At 30.5% G+C, this 18,605-nt stretch overlaps 1 protein-coding gene across 1 annotated transcript; it reads right to left on the bottom strand.

Moving 5' to 3' along the window:
* Positions 1-8,369: 8,369 nt before the first annotated feature.
* LOC123920307 (probable beta-1,3-galactosyltransferase 2) lies at positions 8,370-12,889 on the bottom strand. Its single transcript, XM_045972578.1, has 11 exons — positions 12,496-12,889; positions 11,696-11,792; positions 11,516-11,589; positions 11,200-11,411; positions 11,028-11,091; positions 10,717-10,789; positions 10,421-10,541; positions 10,086-10,173; positions 9,864-9,989; positions 9,323-9,432; positions 8,370-8,949 (listed from the first exon to the last, which is right to left on the bottom strand). The coding sequence occupies exons 1-11, from the start codon at positions 12,606-12,608 to the stop codon at positions 8,801-8,803; spliced, it is 1,227 nt and encodes a 408-aa protein (XP_045828534.1). The 5' UTR covers positions 12,609-12,889; the 3' UTR covers positions 8,370-8,800.
* Positions 12,890-18,605: the final 5,716 nt, after the last annotated feature.

The raw sequence follows: 18,605 nt of genomic DNA, 5'->3' as shown, positions 1-18,605 counted from the left end.
TCGTAAAATAAGTACCACATTTTATGTATAGATTAGTTGTGATTTTGTTATATAAATACAAATCAGTTGGTAGTAACAAGAATATTGATATCGACACTTTCCACATTTAAAGAGTCTAGAGAGTAACCAACAATGAATTGGTCCAAGTGGTAAGGGTTTTGGTCCCCTTAAGCATGTGATTAGGGGTTCGATTTTTGGCTCATGTGTATGGAGAAAATTCGGTTGGAAGGGGAGAACCCACCTTGTGTGCCCCACAGGTTCCCCGACGGAGATTAATCATCGCTTACGGCGGTGGAAACTTCGTACCAATATCATGGTAACAAAAAAAAAAGAGTCTAGAGAGTAGATTACTAAACAAAAAAGGTTGTGATTTTTGATAAATTATAAACGATTAATAGGGATCACATCAAAGAATATGTCTACAAAATTAATGTTTTATGGAAAAGAGAGATTATGAGTTGATTTACAAAAGTGTCCTTCATTTATAGTATAAAAAAAATAAATTGAAGAATTGAAATAAGAGAGAGTAATAAATAGTTAAAGGTATAATAGAAAAAATATCATTAAATGCTTCATTGGTAATATAAATCGACATATATTGTGGTATAAATATCTTCCCAAAGTGTATATATTATGGTACGGAGGGAGTATCTCTTTTCTTCAAATGATTACGCCAAAGAAAGAATTATGTCTACTCTATCCGATGTAGAGCTTATAAATTATTGAGAATTACTAACCTACTGAAAGTATAGGTAAATAGGAGGCAGAAAGTCAAATGTTATATTACAAGTAAAAATGATAGTTTAATTAATTGATTATGTATGTTGAAATGTTTTTTACAATGGATATTTATATATGCACAATTTTTTTTTATAAGCATATATGCACAAGTGATAAGTGTACCAAAAAAAACAAGTGATAAGTCACGTAATCAATCGACTAACCATCGTAACCTATAAAATCTATCTAACTTTGACTGTTATTATTCGATTAAACTAGCAGGTAATGTGTGTTTATGATTGTTGTTATGTACTAAAATATTGATAAGTTAGATCAAACTTGGATATTCTTGATTGACAATTTAATTTTGAATTGAATCTAAAATTGAGAATTTTACTTTTAACTTAGAAATTTAGATGTTACAAATTTTAATTAAAAATTAATGAAAACACAAATAATATACACAATTTGTTTTTCCTCATATCATGAGTTAAATATGACTCTTGGATGTACCAAAAAAAAAATATGACTCTTGGATTCATAAAAAAATGGCTCTTAGAGTCGTACATTTCAATAATCGAGAACAACAGCAATATGCATGACAACACCAATATATATATATTATGAAGTTTAAACTTAAAAAATTAAAATTTGAATATTAATATTAATAGATCATACACAATTGTTTCCCTCATTCTCATGTAATAAATGTAATTCTTGAATTCATATCAATCACCAAAAATACCCTCAATCAACTACTGCATGCATTGTTTAAAAAATTCTGCTACATGCATAATATCATCAATATATTAGAATTTATTCTACTTTAATTTTCATATGAAATACTACACGCATAATCATTTCTTTGCTCTCTTATATCTTTTCATATTTTGGGCTCGTTTGGATTTAGCTTATTTTTTAGCTTATAAAAATAGTTTATGTAAATCAATAAACTTTTGTGTTAATTCATAAGTTTTTACCGACAAAAATTGTATCTTTATAAGTTATTTTCTCATAAACTACCTTGAAAAGCTTATAATAATATATAAAAGCTTATTTATTTGCACAAGCTCAAAAATAAATCAATCCAAACAGGCCTTTTTTTTTTCCATACATTCGTTAAAATAAGTATCCTCTAACGATCAATAATATTTTTTTTTTCATACATTCGTTAAAATAAGTATCCTCTAATGATCAATAATATTAAAATCTTTTATTTATACAAATCATATATAAGGCCGACCCTGACTATTTGGAGGTCCTGTATTAATATTTAAAAATGAGCCTCTAATAAAAACACATTTTTTTAAAAAAAAATAATAATTCCCTCTATTTAAATAATAAATAACAAAAAAATTTATTATTGTATATAACATAAAAGAGACATCCTAATCAGGATTAAATTTGATGCAAAGATTGAAATAGTGTAGTGATTGAGTTTCTAAATGACTTATGTATATAACTAGCGGGCCAGGAAAGCGTGTTCCGCGCCTGCCTGTGTCTAACTTATGTAAAAAAAAATGCCTTATATTATGATGAGTATTTTAATAAAAGATTTTTGCTGCTAAAAAAAAAATGTGTCTTATGTTATGGTAAGTTTGTTAATAAAAGATTTTTGTTGCTACTAAAATAATCAAGGGTATTGTTGGTATTATGAAAAGTTCACAACAAAACTCATGTATTCTCTTTTGAAACTATATATATATATATATATATAGTATAGATAGTTTCAATTTTTAGGTTTTTCAAAAAAAATAATAATTTGATTTTAGTTAAATTTAAAATGATTAGAACTAAAATTATGAAGAAAAAAAAAGTGTGGATTTGAAACGAGTACCTTGCAGATAAAAATTTTATGGTCTACCATTAATACATTAATATATTGATAATTGATGCACATATAATATTTTTTGAACATTCACGATATATAATTATTATTGTATGGAATATAACCGTGTTGATACAAAAGTCAAGCATCTTCCATTTCCTGTTCATACGGGAGAACACCAGTAACTTCAACCTCGTTGTTTTGGAACTCCTTATCCTGTACATAATGAGACTGTTCATCATGATAATCAACTAATCCACGGTTTCAATTTCAAACAAACACAGATCTATTAAAACTTGAAACTTGTATCGAATTATTTATTAATAATATTTTTTTTGTTTTGCAAAATAATAAAGTTCCTAGAATAGTTAGTCTGTTTATTGGAATATTAAATATGATTTAATCGCAAGACCTGATTGAACATAAGGACACTATTTTTAAAATATCCGAAGTTTTACTGTGAGTGGTGTTGTGAATTCGAATTAGTCACACTAATACTCTTTGATGCGTTGAGAAAAATTAACGACAACCAAAATAAAAGGAATGCAATAATAATCACAAACAATAAAACAAAGCAAAACAATTATATCACATATGTCTCCATTCTCAATGGCTAGGAATATAAAAAAGTCTAGGAAAAAATTTAACCGCAAATTCACATGAGATATAATATATAAATAGTTATAAATCGAAATAAGAGACTTGTCATTTTGTCAATAAAAGTACAAATTGAAATGAAATAGATGAAACATAACATACCAATAGGGTGCTAAATAAAATCACGAGACAAATTCCCTTTTCGATATTATTTATGGTGAATGTTCCAATAATATCAACATCATGAAGTGACTTGAATATCTCCCGCTCGATGTACGTCAGGGCCGGCCCAAGTCCAAAACAAGTGAAGCTAGCGCTTTAGGTCCAAAGCTTTGGGCTCTTATAAAGGGCTCGTTATTTAATTATATATATATATATATATATATATATATATATATATATACATATATAAGGAAATAAATATATAAAGAATTGAAAAATACATCAACCTATAAATTTAATTAATTGCTTTTGAAAAGAAATGAATTGGGTGTCCTTTGCTAAAATACACCTTTAGAAAAGATAGTGGGTGTATCCTAGCAATACCCATATATATATATATATTGATTGTTGGAAAATCTAAGCATGAACATTTAATAGCCCAGCGGCCCGAGATCAAAACTCAAATTTTGTATTTTCTTCATTATCATTTAAAGAAACAAATCAAAATTTTTCAAAAACCTAAAACCTAGAAAAATTATAGATTTAGAAAAATTGTACTTGTCTGTCACGCATAGAGAAGAGAGAGTGATAAACAAAAGGGAGGAGATAGAGAAAGCTTTTGTGGTGTGCTGGCGGTGACGACTGGCTTTTTCGGTGAACGTGATGATGTTGATTTGAAAACTCGGCCGAGCAAGAGAGAGGTGGTGTGGCCGAGCAGGGAGAGAGAGAGAAAGGTGGTGGTGGTTGATGCTTTTCCGATGAGGGCGAAGTGAGCGGTGGCGTGGCGGCGGTGTGGGTGTGTGTGGTCAAGTTGAGGCACGGATTCTGACACCGCGACACAGACACCGCGACACCATTAATGTAAAAATATAGGACACCGACACCACTTATCCGACATGTATCGTGGTATCTTACAGATGTCGGATACTGATCAAATGAGTATCAAAGTAAAGAAAAAATTGAATTTTTCTAGACACCAATCTGAATTACCCGACACATGTCGTACGAATATAACACACCGACATATGTCGAATACCATGATCTATATTTCCCAATTCAAAACTAACAAGCCATGACTAAAAATAAACTTTAATCTAAAAAATATCACATATTGCTTAGCTAGTTATGGTGCAACTAGTCTCCATACCCAAATAATCATTTTACCTTTTATTTCTAGCAAAGAAATTAAAGGCATCTAAGTCTAACCATGTGACATTGCATAAATATAAATTGCATATTTTTAGTGAGAATCACTGAACCTACAAAGTGCCTCATGATAAATTTTAGGTACAATGCTATATTCATATGATCACAACCTATACTCTAAACAAAACCCATTAAGCAAAAAGGTTCATTTTTGTATTTTTTTTTTTTTTACTGTGTGATACATAAATGCTGATTGAACAGAAACCAACATCCCCTATCGTTTCACACCATAATCCATAAATGCCATCACATTTAAAGCTACAGATTTGTCTCCTCTATGCTTTTTTCACGATTCTTGTACCCTCTTTAAATTAATATTCCAACTTCCTTAGTTGCTTGGTAGTTGAAAATTTAATGTTACTTCTTTAATGCTTTCTTCACTACATTAGCATTATTTTTGTGCTTTCTTATGTTCATGTTGTTGGTTACTACTTTCTTTAAAACTTTGAAATTGGAGTACTCACTTTTTTCTATCTCCATTTTGTGTTTCTTCAACATTCAAAAATCACTTTGGTCACATAATATTAGCATTCAAAAATCTCCATTTTATGTACATTATATTAGCATTCTCTAATTTCCAAGAGAAAATAAAATGAAGGAGCTGCTCTTTTTTTATACTTAATAGTTTTTGTGTTATGGCAGATGGATGCAAATGAAGTAGTTTAATCCGAATCGTGGTGACAATGATGGGTAGAGGCAACCGGTTCAACGGGATATTGGTCCGGTTCAATAAGAAAGCAAGGCTTAAAATGTTGAGCCTTGGTTTTTGATTGAGCCGTGCCAATATCACGTCCTCTCCGCACCCTCGAGCCTTTGTATCCAAAGTGGTTCTTCTATTTGCAGTTTTGGCTTGAATTTTATATTCAAAGAAGGTAAGGTTATTCTCTTCATGATACTCTTTATTTTTTGTCAAAATAATAATTTTTTTTTTTTTTTGCTTATTTTCACTTACGGAGTATGTCTTAGACCTTGAAAGAGTATCTTACTTTTTCTTTTTCTATATTTTTTTGACACATCTCTTACATACAATTTTTTATTTATTTATATTAATTTGAATCACTACATTTTCATTATCCTTTTCAAATTTTTATGAATAAAAAAATAATTTAGACCAATGATGCATGTGGAGTATAAAAAGGTTTGATGCAAAGTAAAAAGCATTGGAAGCCTTATGTGATTATTGAAGCATTTTTTGTGACATTATTTCTGTTTTCTCTTCTCTTTTCTTGGGGTTGGACGAATTTGTTTTTTTAATAAGCTTGTTGGAGGAATTATTCTCTGATTTTTTCATACATTAATGTTTCATTTTCCATATTAGATTATTTGTTTTTTATACACAACAACACAAGTACGTACATGCTTGAATAGTTAATAAAACAGAGTTACCTTCATAGATATGAAGTCAGTTGTTACTGTAACATTAATAGAAAAGAACAAACATGTTTGTTTCAATTTGATGTTCGTTTTGTTAAGTCATCAGATTTTATTTTCTTTTAATTTGGTCTAACTCATCTTTTTTCGATATTTTTATCAATAAGAATCGAACACGGTATCCTGAAGTTCACAACACTTACACTTTCCTAAAATTTATCAATTATGTGCATATATATATTTAACATTTTAATGGATATAGTGACCATCATTAAGTTTTACATTTTTTATGAGGAAAATGAAACCAACCACCTTCCCATTCCTTATTGGGGACTGGTTCTTCCCTCGATATTACGCTCTCTTTTTTTTTTTCACGGGTCAATTTTTCTGCCTACTAGCTGTACATGAAAAGGAAGGTCTACTTACGAGATTGACCGACTTGCTTCCAAGCCGAGTTCCTTCCTTCGGTAGAGGAAAAAGGGCTGCTAGAAGAAGAGTTCTTTGTTTCATTATAAGTGTGATAATCAAAGGTGTGAAATCCGAAGCTAGAAGCCGGGAGTAGATTCTCTCCATCACATTATCATCCGGTGAAATGTGAGCATGTAGAATAAAAAATTAAGAAAATGGAGAGATATAACTTTGTGACCATATTCAATTCATATTTTTAATTTAAATTAATTTTTAAGAAACTATTTTTTTTTCAGCTAGTCTTTAGGTTCTACATATAATTTAGATTTTTTTCTTCTTATAAGCAAAAAGGTTTATTGAATTTGAAAGGAAGTACCCTATTCCCCGTCTCTTAGAACAAATCGCCATCCCTAAGAATCTAAGATACAATTTTGTTTTGTGCAATTAAAGCACCACATCCCTTCACAATGTAACTATCTTCCCCTTTGTCCATACAATGCAAAAAATGGTGCTATTATTATTGTTATATGACTTACCTCTCCAAAACTAAACCAAGCATAAATAAGCTATGAAGGACGGACACATACGGATACTGACATATCGACACTGATAATAATATATGAAAATAACATAATTTAATATAATTATAAGTTTTGTGTCGGTATATATTAGACACCAACGTGTAACCGACATCAAAACACACTTAATTCGAGATGTGTCCCTAGTTCATAGTAGATACCATATCATACCATATATGAGAAAGAGCATTAATATATAGAAGAATAGAGACTATTGTAGCTCTAAGTACAAAAGCAGATGCATCTACTTAAAAGGTAATTTTACTTCTTGAATTTTTAATATATTAATATATAAGAATATAAAACTATATAAACAGATTATTTCTCTCTATTGCATATATTTTCTAAATTTGCTCGTTATAACAATGTCCCTTATCAAGTAAAAAAATCATTTCTTTCTATTATATATATTTACTTATGTTGTGAACCAAGTTACCTCTATTTGGAAATTGCTGAGAGCTCAGAGGGGACACAACTGAAATTTGCTAAAAAGATATATTATATGTCATGATTATAGTTTTGTTTTTCTTTTCTTATTCTAAAACAAAACTTTGAGTACAATTTGAGTACAATACTCTAGCAGCATTATTATTATTTAATAACGGCCTCTGAACATTTTTTCTGCTACTTGCTGCAATGAATTTATACCAAGAACAATAAATTGAAAACTGTTCCACTGTTGTCAATTTTTGTACCTTCTAAGCATACCCTTTGTCTTATTTCTCATTTTGATACACTTTTGGCTTTTAATCTGATTATAGTAGTATTCTTTAATTGTAAATGTTACTATTGTTCATATTATATTAAGATGGAAATTTTATCACACGCCAACCCAACCACCAATTGAATACATGTTTGAATTCACTGTGAATTCAACGAATAACATTTGCTAAATTTACGACGAAACCTGTCAATCCAAACATGCACTAAATTCCTACATACTTGTTTATACTGTGGTTGAGTGAAAAAGTTCAATAAAAAATTGATTAGTTTTCCTCATTTTTTCAATAAAAAGGGCTTAATTCTAAAAGGTGATTGGAGCACTTGTTGACCCTATAGAACTAATCCTTCCTTATAAACTTTAGAGTATGTTTGCTTTCATGTTGAAAAAACCCATGAAACAGAATTAGTTGACTTGATTTAACATGTCTTTTATCCTTGTTTTGTGAAGATCCAAAAGTTGTCTTTCAAATGCTTATATATTGTCAAGAGAAGCATTGTTCTGTTAAAATCACACAATCACATATGTTGTTTCAGATTGGACGACTGCAAAAAATGATGACCACGACAAATGATCCCTAATTGTCGAGGATCCGAATTCATGAATGCCAAAGATGATTATCAGTGGTTTAGTTAAGGTCTTTTTTTGCTTAAGCTTAATTGGTGTTTGGCAAAAGCACACTTTAAATTATAATGTTATATAATTGTATTTAGAGTTCATTGAATTGAATATCAATACTATGATTAAACAACATAAATGTTCACTAAGATATAAGAAGAGATCAATAAGAGTCATGTAAACTTTTCAACCAAAACATAAATAATCAATTTTATTTTAGGCAAAAGGAAAGGCAGCAACAGCCACCAAATTATATCAATTTATTATGAGCTTGATAGCCATGGAACTATTAACAAAAAGAATGGCCCTACCAAGCATCAAAGAATGAATGTGTACTACTATCATGTGTGTCTTCTTCTTGCAGCAACCATGAACAATCTCTTCTTAAAATGTCGAAGGTCCATGGAGCAAGAATTCTCTCTTTCACACTTTTTCACTTCAGATTTTTCTCGTGTATAACGCGATATTTCTCTATATATACTGGACAAAAGTATATAGAAAAGGAAAAAGAAAAATCTCGCAGGCTTGATTCTTTGTTGTGGTAAGTAATAATCTTCCCGAGTTAGGAAGAACTCACCAATGTTTTTCCTCCTAGAAAGAGGCACTCCACAAAGCATTTTCACCTTCTCCACACCTCTTATGTACTTCTTTTATCCTTTCAGCAGATCTACATATACCGCTGCAGCTCCAATCAAATGAAGCAACACAAATGTTGCCTGCTTGCGCCTTCCATTCACAATCTGAAAACGAAACCAAACCGATAATTTGAAAGTGTTAACAACTAAGGCCATGTTTAGATAAATAGTTTTTAAGGCCCTATTTTTATTATAAAACAAAAGATAAAATAAAGTCCATCTGTTTTCATATAGTCTATAAGATATTTTCATAAGTTATCCTGAAGAGCTTATGGAAATCAGCTGAAAACTATTTCTGGACATATCATAAGCTGATTTCCTAAGCTCTCTCAAATAGTTTCATAATAAGTGTTTATGTCAGTAAATCAACTCAAATAAGACAAACCAAACTGACCCTAATAATCAGTATACAAACCAGACAGATAATTATATGATCCCGTAAATCATTTGAAGGCATCAATATAATTTATATATTCACCTGGAGGAGTGCCGCAGCAAAGTCTTCTATCATCAATATGTTCTACATCTAGTCCAATAAACCAAGCTCCTATTGAGACATCCTCATTGGCATACTTATGAAGAACATTCCTGATATGACCAAATACAAGCAGCAAGAACACGAGATTAGCACCTTTTAGTTCATTTATCCGATTTAGCTTAATACTCCCTCCGTTTTTTAGTTGTCGTTTGAAGGTTATTTACACATATTTCTCTCTCTGCAATGAAATAGTTAAAAAAAATTTTAGCTTAAATTTTGTTACTTTTGATGAGGTTATTTGTCTCTTTCCTATAACACTCTTAACTATTTTTTTTTTTTTTATCTCATTTCACATATTTCTCTCTCTGCAATGAAATAGTTAAGAGTATTATAATAGTTAACGTTAGATTGAACTTTGAAAACGACAAATAGTGTTAAAAGTCTGTTTTTACTTTTATACAAAAGCGACAAGTAAAAAGGAATGGAGGGAGTAATTTATTTATTGTTTTTCTTTTCACAAGTGAGTTGTAGTAGGACCTACTGGTTTATTGATATGTATGTTGCCAAATCGTTTGAAATAGCATACAACTGCCCTGTGGCATGACGGAAGTACTTGTTTCCAGACTCTCCGAACTTCCAATGCTCAGGTTCATGGTACCTTACACCTCTGTGAAACAAAGTATTAAGGTAAGAAGCTAATAGTGAAAAAGTCCCACCTCTTCAGTTCAATAGAAACAAAGAAAAATTAGAAAGTATTTCTCACTTTTGAGCCAGGACGGGTCCAGATTTCATGCATCCAATGTATATTCGTTGTTTTGATCGGTGTCTAACTAGAGTTTCTCCCAATGTTGCTGAAAAAGATCGAGTAGGATATTAAGACAAAAGGTACATATCATTATATCGAAACATCATGCATACTTACTATTTAACATTTTAACTATAAACCGATGTCAGGCATTAGATACAGATCTAAGATAATTATGAAGGAGTATTTATATTATTATATTGTTAGAAAGTGATGATTAACTTTCAAAAACTTTAGTTAATTACAAAATGCCAATTCCTCATGCTATGATCAGAATTTTAAAACTTAAATACCTATATTTACATGAACATCGTCATCAACTTTGACATAGAAGTCAGCATCCCACAAGTTCACAGCAGTAGCAAAGTATGTCTTTGTCTTTGCTGACAATTCAAGGTATCCTTCAACATGATTCTACATAAAAACAAGAAAGTTTATAGATCTGAAAATCGGTGGTATTTTTCGTTTTTTTTTCTTTAAAAGCAATGACAGTGGCAAGATAATACAAAAGACGTCAAGTAAAACAAGAGAAAAGGGAAATGGGGGACGGAAATAGCAATGAAACGAAAATGCTAATATGTCAAATTACCAGTCTCAAGAAATCTCCGTGCTTTCTGTCCTCGGCTTCAATAGCTCTGTCTAGGATACCTCCTGATGTAGCACTAGATAAAAGAGAGAACTGATTAGATATACAATTTTTCGCAATAACTCTTATCAATGATAATATTTTACGGAAACTAGTAAAAAATAATTTGGAAGACTAAAATACAGATTTATGACATGGAGAAGTAATTATTAGTGTAATAATTTTTAAAGCATTTTGAATTGGGATTGAGCCTAAAAGCACGATGAAGACACCAATTATGCAACAAAGTAATTGAAAAAAGATGAGATAGCTACCTGTGTCCAATTACAAAGCGAATGACGATGCCTTTCTCTTCCTCTAGCTTCTTTCTTTTGTCACCTAATGTTATCAAAAGAACAAATCATCACAAACTGTAACTGGTAAAATCGATAGATTAGGATAAAAATCATAGAAGAGGGCATTAGGAAATGGGATCAAATTATGAACCTTGTGGCAACCAGGTAGCCCGAACCGAGTCCCTTCTTTTTCTGCTGCTAAATGCAGTATTAATACCTACGACCATAAGGTACTTTCTCTTACCGGACGACTCAGTCGTCCTTATATCTTCTGAAACAGGAGAACCACTTCGTACCGACTCTTGAACAGCCCTTGCCGCAGCCAAGTCCATCTCTAAATTTGAAATAGTTTTATCCAAAGCTCTACATTTGATTCAATACAATACATTCCCATGAGTTCAGCATGCAAAATAACATAAATAATTAGACTTCATTTGCATCATTGCACAGTACTGCGTATAACTTACTGTGCAGAATTATGACCCTTGAAATCGTCACCATACATATCTCTAGTTTCGCGCCTCATTTCCATCTCTTGCAACTAAATTGGATGCCAACAGAACAGACACAAGAAAAGAATTAGAAAATTCAGATTATAAACATAAAGCATATACTTTGTTATCAAATAAAATGAAATTGATGCTTACAATTCTCGAATTACAACCGTCCGAAACTACATTCATTTTACCAGTTTCTGCAGCTGTCGGTCTAGCAAGTCCATTCTGTTCAGGAATACTCCATATCCTTTTATAATAGTAACATTTCTCATCAGAATAAGTACCACAATAACTATCCAATTGGTTTCCAAAACAATATATTCAACAGTTAATCTAATACACTGCCAGTATAAAAAAAATTTACACTGTCAATCAAATATAATTGCCATATAAATAAAAAGGTCTAACTTTAATCATAACTACTTCAAAATAATACATATGATTGATTATCATTTGTGGAAAGTGTATCAAAATTAAACTATTAAATAAACACTTCACCCTAGGTAGATCCATAATTAACAGGATAAAGCTATGATTGCTTTATAAGTTCAAATTAACAAAAAAAAGTAATTATTTTGCCCCCTCTGTTACTTAAAAAACAACAGTAATCAGAAATTAATCATCATGAATTAAAATTTCATCAAACTTGCAAATACAAAGACCAATATAATACCAGAGTTGACTTGTGAACACAAAGAGTCAACATAAACAAAAAATTTGCAATATTCAGAATCAATTCATTTCAATTAAATCAAAGAATTTCAGATCTAAAATTTCACTTCTTCTATAATACACGCAACAAATTTAGTACCAAATACTACCAACAAATCAATCAATTAATCACTTCAAAATCACAAATTAATTAACTTAATTAAGTTAATTAACCAAAGAAATTCTGATAAAGATCTAAGAACACCGAATTGAAAATTTGAAAACAAAAAATTAAGAACCTGTTAGTGAAGAGCATTCCAGCACAGAAACTACCAAGACAAAGGAATAGTGTCCATTTCTGAGAAATGAAACTTCTAGAAGAAAATTCACCTCCTCTACTTTTCCACGTCATTCTTTTTTATTTTATTTTGATCAAATTAGCTTCAAATATGCGAAAAAAACTGGGTTTAATGAAAACAAGAAAATGAAAAAGAAGAAGAGTATGAGTATGAGGAAGATGGTGGTGTGTTACTATTAATATTAAAAAAATGGTAATAGTGGTTAATTTGTTGCTTAGTTTATATGTTTATGCAATGTGTTGTGTTGTTTGCACAAGTATGGTAAGGGACGTTGGTTGAATGAACATAACATGTTAACCGATCAGTTTTTATATCTAAATGAGGAGTAATGCCCATATTGTCCTTGTCGGCGCAATCATTTTTCTTTAATGCCAAAATCTCACTGTAGCTGTGGTTGAGTGTTTGTAATGACTTTAATGTCCTTTTCTTCTTACCCTTACCCCAACTTATTGTCAAAATTTTGTGATCATATGAGGTGGTTTTCTCCATTTTTTTGGGTTACAAAGCTAAGTAGGACAAGAAAGAACAAAAAGAAACTAATTTCTAAAGAAAGAGCTTCCAATGGTGATGTTTTTATCAAAGATCACGAGTGTCTTTTGGAGGAGAAGTATGATTTCAGAAGTCGGCATTAGAGGAGGCTCCAAGTTATGCGAATAATTTCGCGCATTGGTTTTTTTCTTTAAGAGTGTGACAAAGAGAACTATTATTTTGAGAGATTAGATCATTTATGTCGGGATCAACATCACGTGGATACGATATTTAATATCAGAGTTGCATACAAGCTCATCAAAATTCATGTCTTTAGCCAACAAGAGACCCTTGTAGATAGCACGTACAATTCAATAAGCATGATGTCAGCAAACTATTGAACGAAGCCTGAAAAGTCAGAAAGGTACGTAGTAACTGAAAGTGTTTCGAATGATTCCACCAAATCCAGATTGAATGGGAGAACCAAGACAATTATTGTCGACGTTAAGGATATTGTACAAGAGTAGTTATTATTATTTCATTTGATAAGTCTATCAACTATCATGTCATTGGTGACTGGGTAGAAGCAATTTATTAAGGTTTCGATCATAACACATATGTTGAAGGAAAGTCGGCTTAAGAATCAGTTCTCGTTATTTAGACACATCATGTTGCGATGTCTCTAAGACCACCGTACACCAGTTGAGAAAGTGAAAGCTTGTGAGCTTGAGGCTCCCAGTTTAAGTCACTCGTATGGATCCATATTTAATTAATAGAAATTTGGATTGTTAACATTAATGTGGTTTAAAGGCTACGAGAGAACTCGTGGTCTATCGAGCTATATATCGAGCTTTTTAGAGAGAATGTGAATACCATTATTGTTGCGATGCCAAATAAAATGCCCACTGTGGTTGTGAGGTCAAGGAGACTACAATGATCTATGAAGTTAGCAAAAAGAGCGGCTCGAGTATGTTGAAAAATTCCCACTCATTGATCACCAGGTAGGAGAGTTTCGTTAAAGTCGTCAATAAGCATCCAAGGGCCAACAATAGAAAGACTTAGGGCATTAAGATAGTTCCAAGTACAAGTAAAGGAGGTGTTGCCTCAGTTTAAAGTGAAAGTAATGGAGTATTGGTTGGAGTCAGTGATGGTAGAATTACTAGTAACATCATGATGTTTCAAGAGTTAGATATCGCCAGATTGGTCATTCGCTTCAATGATTTAAGCCGGAGTTTAATCATTGTTAGTCCAAAAAAAGGACAATCTTACATAAGGAGCATGAGTTTCAAGAATAGCAAGGAAAGTATGATTATACTTTCTAATCACATCTTTCAAATATTGTCTTGAATTATTGTTGCCCCTATAATATTTCAAGATAGGGCAGCAATATCATTTAGAGCTTCCATAACAAAACGACAAAGAAAAATATGAGCGGGGAAAGAGATTAAGTAACTATATCTTCTTCATTATGATCGGAGTGATCATGGCATCTTTCAAAAGGAAGACATGTGTATTTCAATAGTACGATGGAAAAAAATTATTTAAAAACAATTGTTAATAAGAAGTTATATAAAGTATTTAAAAACAATTGTTAATAAGAAGTTATTTAAAAACAATTGTATTAAAAAAAATCTAAATGACAATGTTGTTTATGACTTATATAAAGTAGTAATTTTTAAAGGGTCTTGTTAACATGTGCATATAGGGCACATGATAAAGTATCTTAATATAGAAATTTAACATTTAATAATGCAAGACATTTAATGCTTAAAAAGTTAAAATGCACAAATTCTAAGGTATAATTTCTATTTTTACTACCTTAACATGTGCCATATATGCACATGTTAACATTCTGTATTTTTAAAGGATTAGAATGTCAGAAAAACTAATCATAGAATATGTGTTGATGAGAAAGAGAAAATTGCAAATGCAAATCATTGTTATGAAGTTAGAACTTTTAACAACCCAATTAAGGGAAACTTTTGGTACATGTAGAGTAGAGGCCAACCTGGCTGGAAGATTAATCCGTAGCCATTAGCCAAGCATATGTTGTGGTCCGAAGCATGAAAGCACTTTAACAAGACAGATTCATGACAAACTCCACGTGCGTTTTATTCTATAATTAGAATTGATTTAGAAGATGTTTGGTAAGCACATGAAAATGTTTGGACAAGCACCTCAATTTTGAAGTTGAATAAAACTTACTTAATATAAAGACCTCATAATTTGTGTTTTTTTAAAATTCTTTCTTTTCATATACTTAAAATATTTGCTAATAAAAATTTAAAATATTATGTTAAAATTCATAAATTTCGATATTTAATATAATTTCAACAATAAATAAATAGAACTTGACCAAAAAAAAATAAAAAAAATAAAAAAATGTATTAATATATCAAGATATACAGAAGTCCACATAGCATGTGCCACATAGATTTTGTTTTAGTTATGTATGCATGAATTTAACAACATGCAGAAGCTTAGCTCAGTTGGTAGAGACATCAACATTTTATATCCAAGAGTCGGGGTTTAAACTCCGGACACTCCATTTATTCATCTTTAAAGGTAGAATTTCAAGTCACTAGGCTGCCTCAACAATATTTATAGAAGAAGAAAAAATATAGAGACTAAATATCAATAAAAAGAAATTATAGAAACTAAAATAAAAAATTAGAAATTTTATAAAAATTAAAACATATTTAACCTAATAGAAAAATCTTAATTTGAGATTTCTTTAGGTAGCTAATTAGTGATTAAAAATTCACTCTTAAAATGAATATATGAGGTGTCTGAAATTCGAACTCCGACTCTCATATATAAAATATAATGTCTCTACCAACTGAATTAAGCTGACGAGAACATTTCTCAATTTTTATTTAACATGATCAATTTATTTATGGATAATGGACCAGTACATAAGAACATAATGAGAAAATATGAAAAAAAATGTGATCTATATGTTGTGTGGAAATGATCAGTAATTGCTTGTAACAGGATCATTCAGACACGTTTAAAGCAGTGCTGTAACTACTAACTACCCTTTCGTTCTTTCTTGAAGCAACCCAAAGCTGCCATTCCACCAGAAGAGACCAACTAATAACTATAGTAGTTAATTTGGTGGATGCTTCATAAATGTTTTATTGCACAGGTAGGTAAATATTACTTTTGCCTCACACTCACACTTTCAAGTCTTCAAGGATACCTTTGTCTATCACTCTTTTCTTAATAAATAATTTGATTCATGATATTGTAACTAAACCAATTTATTCATCCACATCCACAACTATATTCTAAATTTGAAACTGTAAAGTTTTAATCAAATTCCTCCCTCAAATAGTTTTTTTTTTTTTTAAATTTAAAGTTCAATTAAAATTTGATTAAGAGTTATTGTGATCAAACTCGTATTTTTCTGAGGGATTATCATCTTTATCGAAAGTCTATTTATTAACTATTTAAGTTCAATCACTTATTTGTAGAAATTAAAATGACCACCTATTATTTATATTTATGCATCAAACTCAATAGTATTGAACGAGAACTGTGTGTTAAGAGTCTTATATTGAACTAGACCCTTACCCGTGTGTTATGCGCTATTTTATATTATAACATGAAAAAATTATTTGTATATAAGTTAAAACAATAAGTATTATCAAAATAATAAAAACAACAATAAAAATAATAATAATTATTATTATTATTATTACAATCTAAATATAATATATCGATATAAAATATGTGTATACATTTCGAAAAACTTCTCTATACACCACATTTGAAGTTACATTAGTATTTTCTTCATCATCATTGCTTTAAATAATTATATACTATACTTTGTTTAGCTAAATAAAAATAATCGATTATTGATTAAAGAATGGACCTAAATGTAACTATGTTACTATGTTGCATAGTAAAAAACAATGTTACTATGTTGCACCATAAAAAAAATAGAAAAAAAGAACTTGAAAAAAAAAAGTCCACCTAAAATCTTAATCAAATTTTAGTAAACAATGTGAAGAAGGTTATTTACAAAAAAAAAAAAAAAAAAAAAAAAAAAAAAACTTGAAAAGTCATCTATATAAATGTTATTGGTATATGAAGAGTACATAGAGATTAAAATGATATAATATAAGGAAGTGATGTGGCATTATTGAGTGATTTAATTGGATGTAAGTGAGTGACGTGAATTATGGTTAGATTAGTGGTTCCACAACTATTTAGGAATTACTAGACGATTTACCCGTGCGATGCACGGGCTATGAGTTGTTTTATAATGAAACGTCAAAAAATTATTTGTATAAATAGTAAATTAATAATTGAAACAATAGATGTTATCAAAATAATATTAACAATAAAACTTAATTAAAAATATTAACAATATGAATTATATTTGTATTTGCATTTCAAACAATTTATTTGTAGTGTTTCGTAAATATCATACAAAGTCTCACTACAGAAATATCAAAAATTAGAGAATAAGAATGCTAAGAAGAAAATAAATATTGAATATTAAAAGGGAAAGAAATGAAGAAATAAGGATGAGAAAGAGGGTTGGCTTTAGAAGGGTCAGTATACAATGATTGTGATGAAGTGTTAAAATAGAATAAAGAACATCAAAATTTATATATACTTGCAAAATCAACAATATAGTCTCACTCGTTGAATATGAAAAAAAAAAAGATACCATAAAATCACAAAATTTCAGAAATATACCATTCTTCTACAACACTAATAACCCTTCCAAATAGAAATTCCACATGCCCATATATATATATATATATATAGAGGATGTATCACATGAGAATGATAAAAATATATGAGAATGATGAGAATAAATAGGAGCCATTAGATTAAAAATGAAGGGCTTAGATTAAAATATAACTTAAATGAGCATGTGTAGGTAATCCAATTCGTCGTCTCTTCCCAAGCAAAACACTTATGGCTGGTTCATATTTCTCCCTCTTTCTCCCGGGCAATCTCTCTTACCGGAAACCATCTCACTCTCGGCGACCCATCTCTCTCCCCGGCGGCCGTTTCTTTCTCTCTCTCTCTCTCTCTCTCTCTCTCTCTCTCTCTATGCGAGCTGTTCATATTCTCCCTTTGTTCCTCTTTCAATTTCTCTGTTAAAGATATCTTCTTTCTTAACATCCATAATTTTAATCGAGTTTTGGATCTGGCAAAAAACATTGAAAATGGGTTGGAGAAGATGTACAGTGAGTTGAAAATTGATTTTGTGCCAATTTCTTCAACAACAAAAAACTGATTTTGTGGCAAAGAGAAAAAAATCCACCTCCGCAAATTGAAACCTGCAAAACACACAAACACAATGAAATTGAACAGAAGGAGTGGGTAATGTTCAAATTGATGCAACGGCCATAGATAGAGAATCCATTGGCGGCGGCGTGGCGTTAAGAGATGAGAAATCTGTCCAGGGAAGGAAGAGAAAGTGAGAGAAGTTGAGTGGTTTGTGAATGAAATCGTGTACGTGACACAATTAAAAGATTATTTTAATCTCTGCCACACGATTCTAATCTAATGGTTAAGATTCATTCTCATATTCTCATATAACTATATCATTCTCATAG

Source organism: Trifolium pratense, linkage group LG4 (genome assembly GCF_020283565.1).
Source record: "Trifolium pratense cultivar HEN17-A07 linkage group LG4, ARS_RC_1.1, whole genome shotgun sequence".
Taxonomy (NCBI): Eukaryota; Viridiplantae; Streptophyta; class Magnoliopsida; order Fabales; family Fabaceae; genus Trifolium; species Trifolium pratense.
The sequence above is the reverse complement of the archived record's forward strand: the minus strand, read 5'-3'. Positions and strand labels throughout refer to the sequence as shown.

Coding starts and splice junctions, on each gene's coding strand:
- LOC123920307 (XM_045972578.1), bottom strand. CDS start 12,608: ATGACGTGGAAAAGTAGAGGAGGTGAATTTTCTTCTAGAAGTTTCATT. Junction 11,590..11,695: donor ACGGTTGTAATTCGAGAATT/GTAAGCATCAAT, acceptor CATCCAATTTAG/TTGCAAGAGATGGAAATGAG. Junction 10,790..11,027: donor CGCTTTGTAATTGGACACAG/GTAGCTATCTCA, acceptor TCTTTTATCTAG/TGCTACATCAGGAGGTATCC.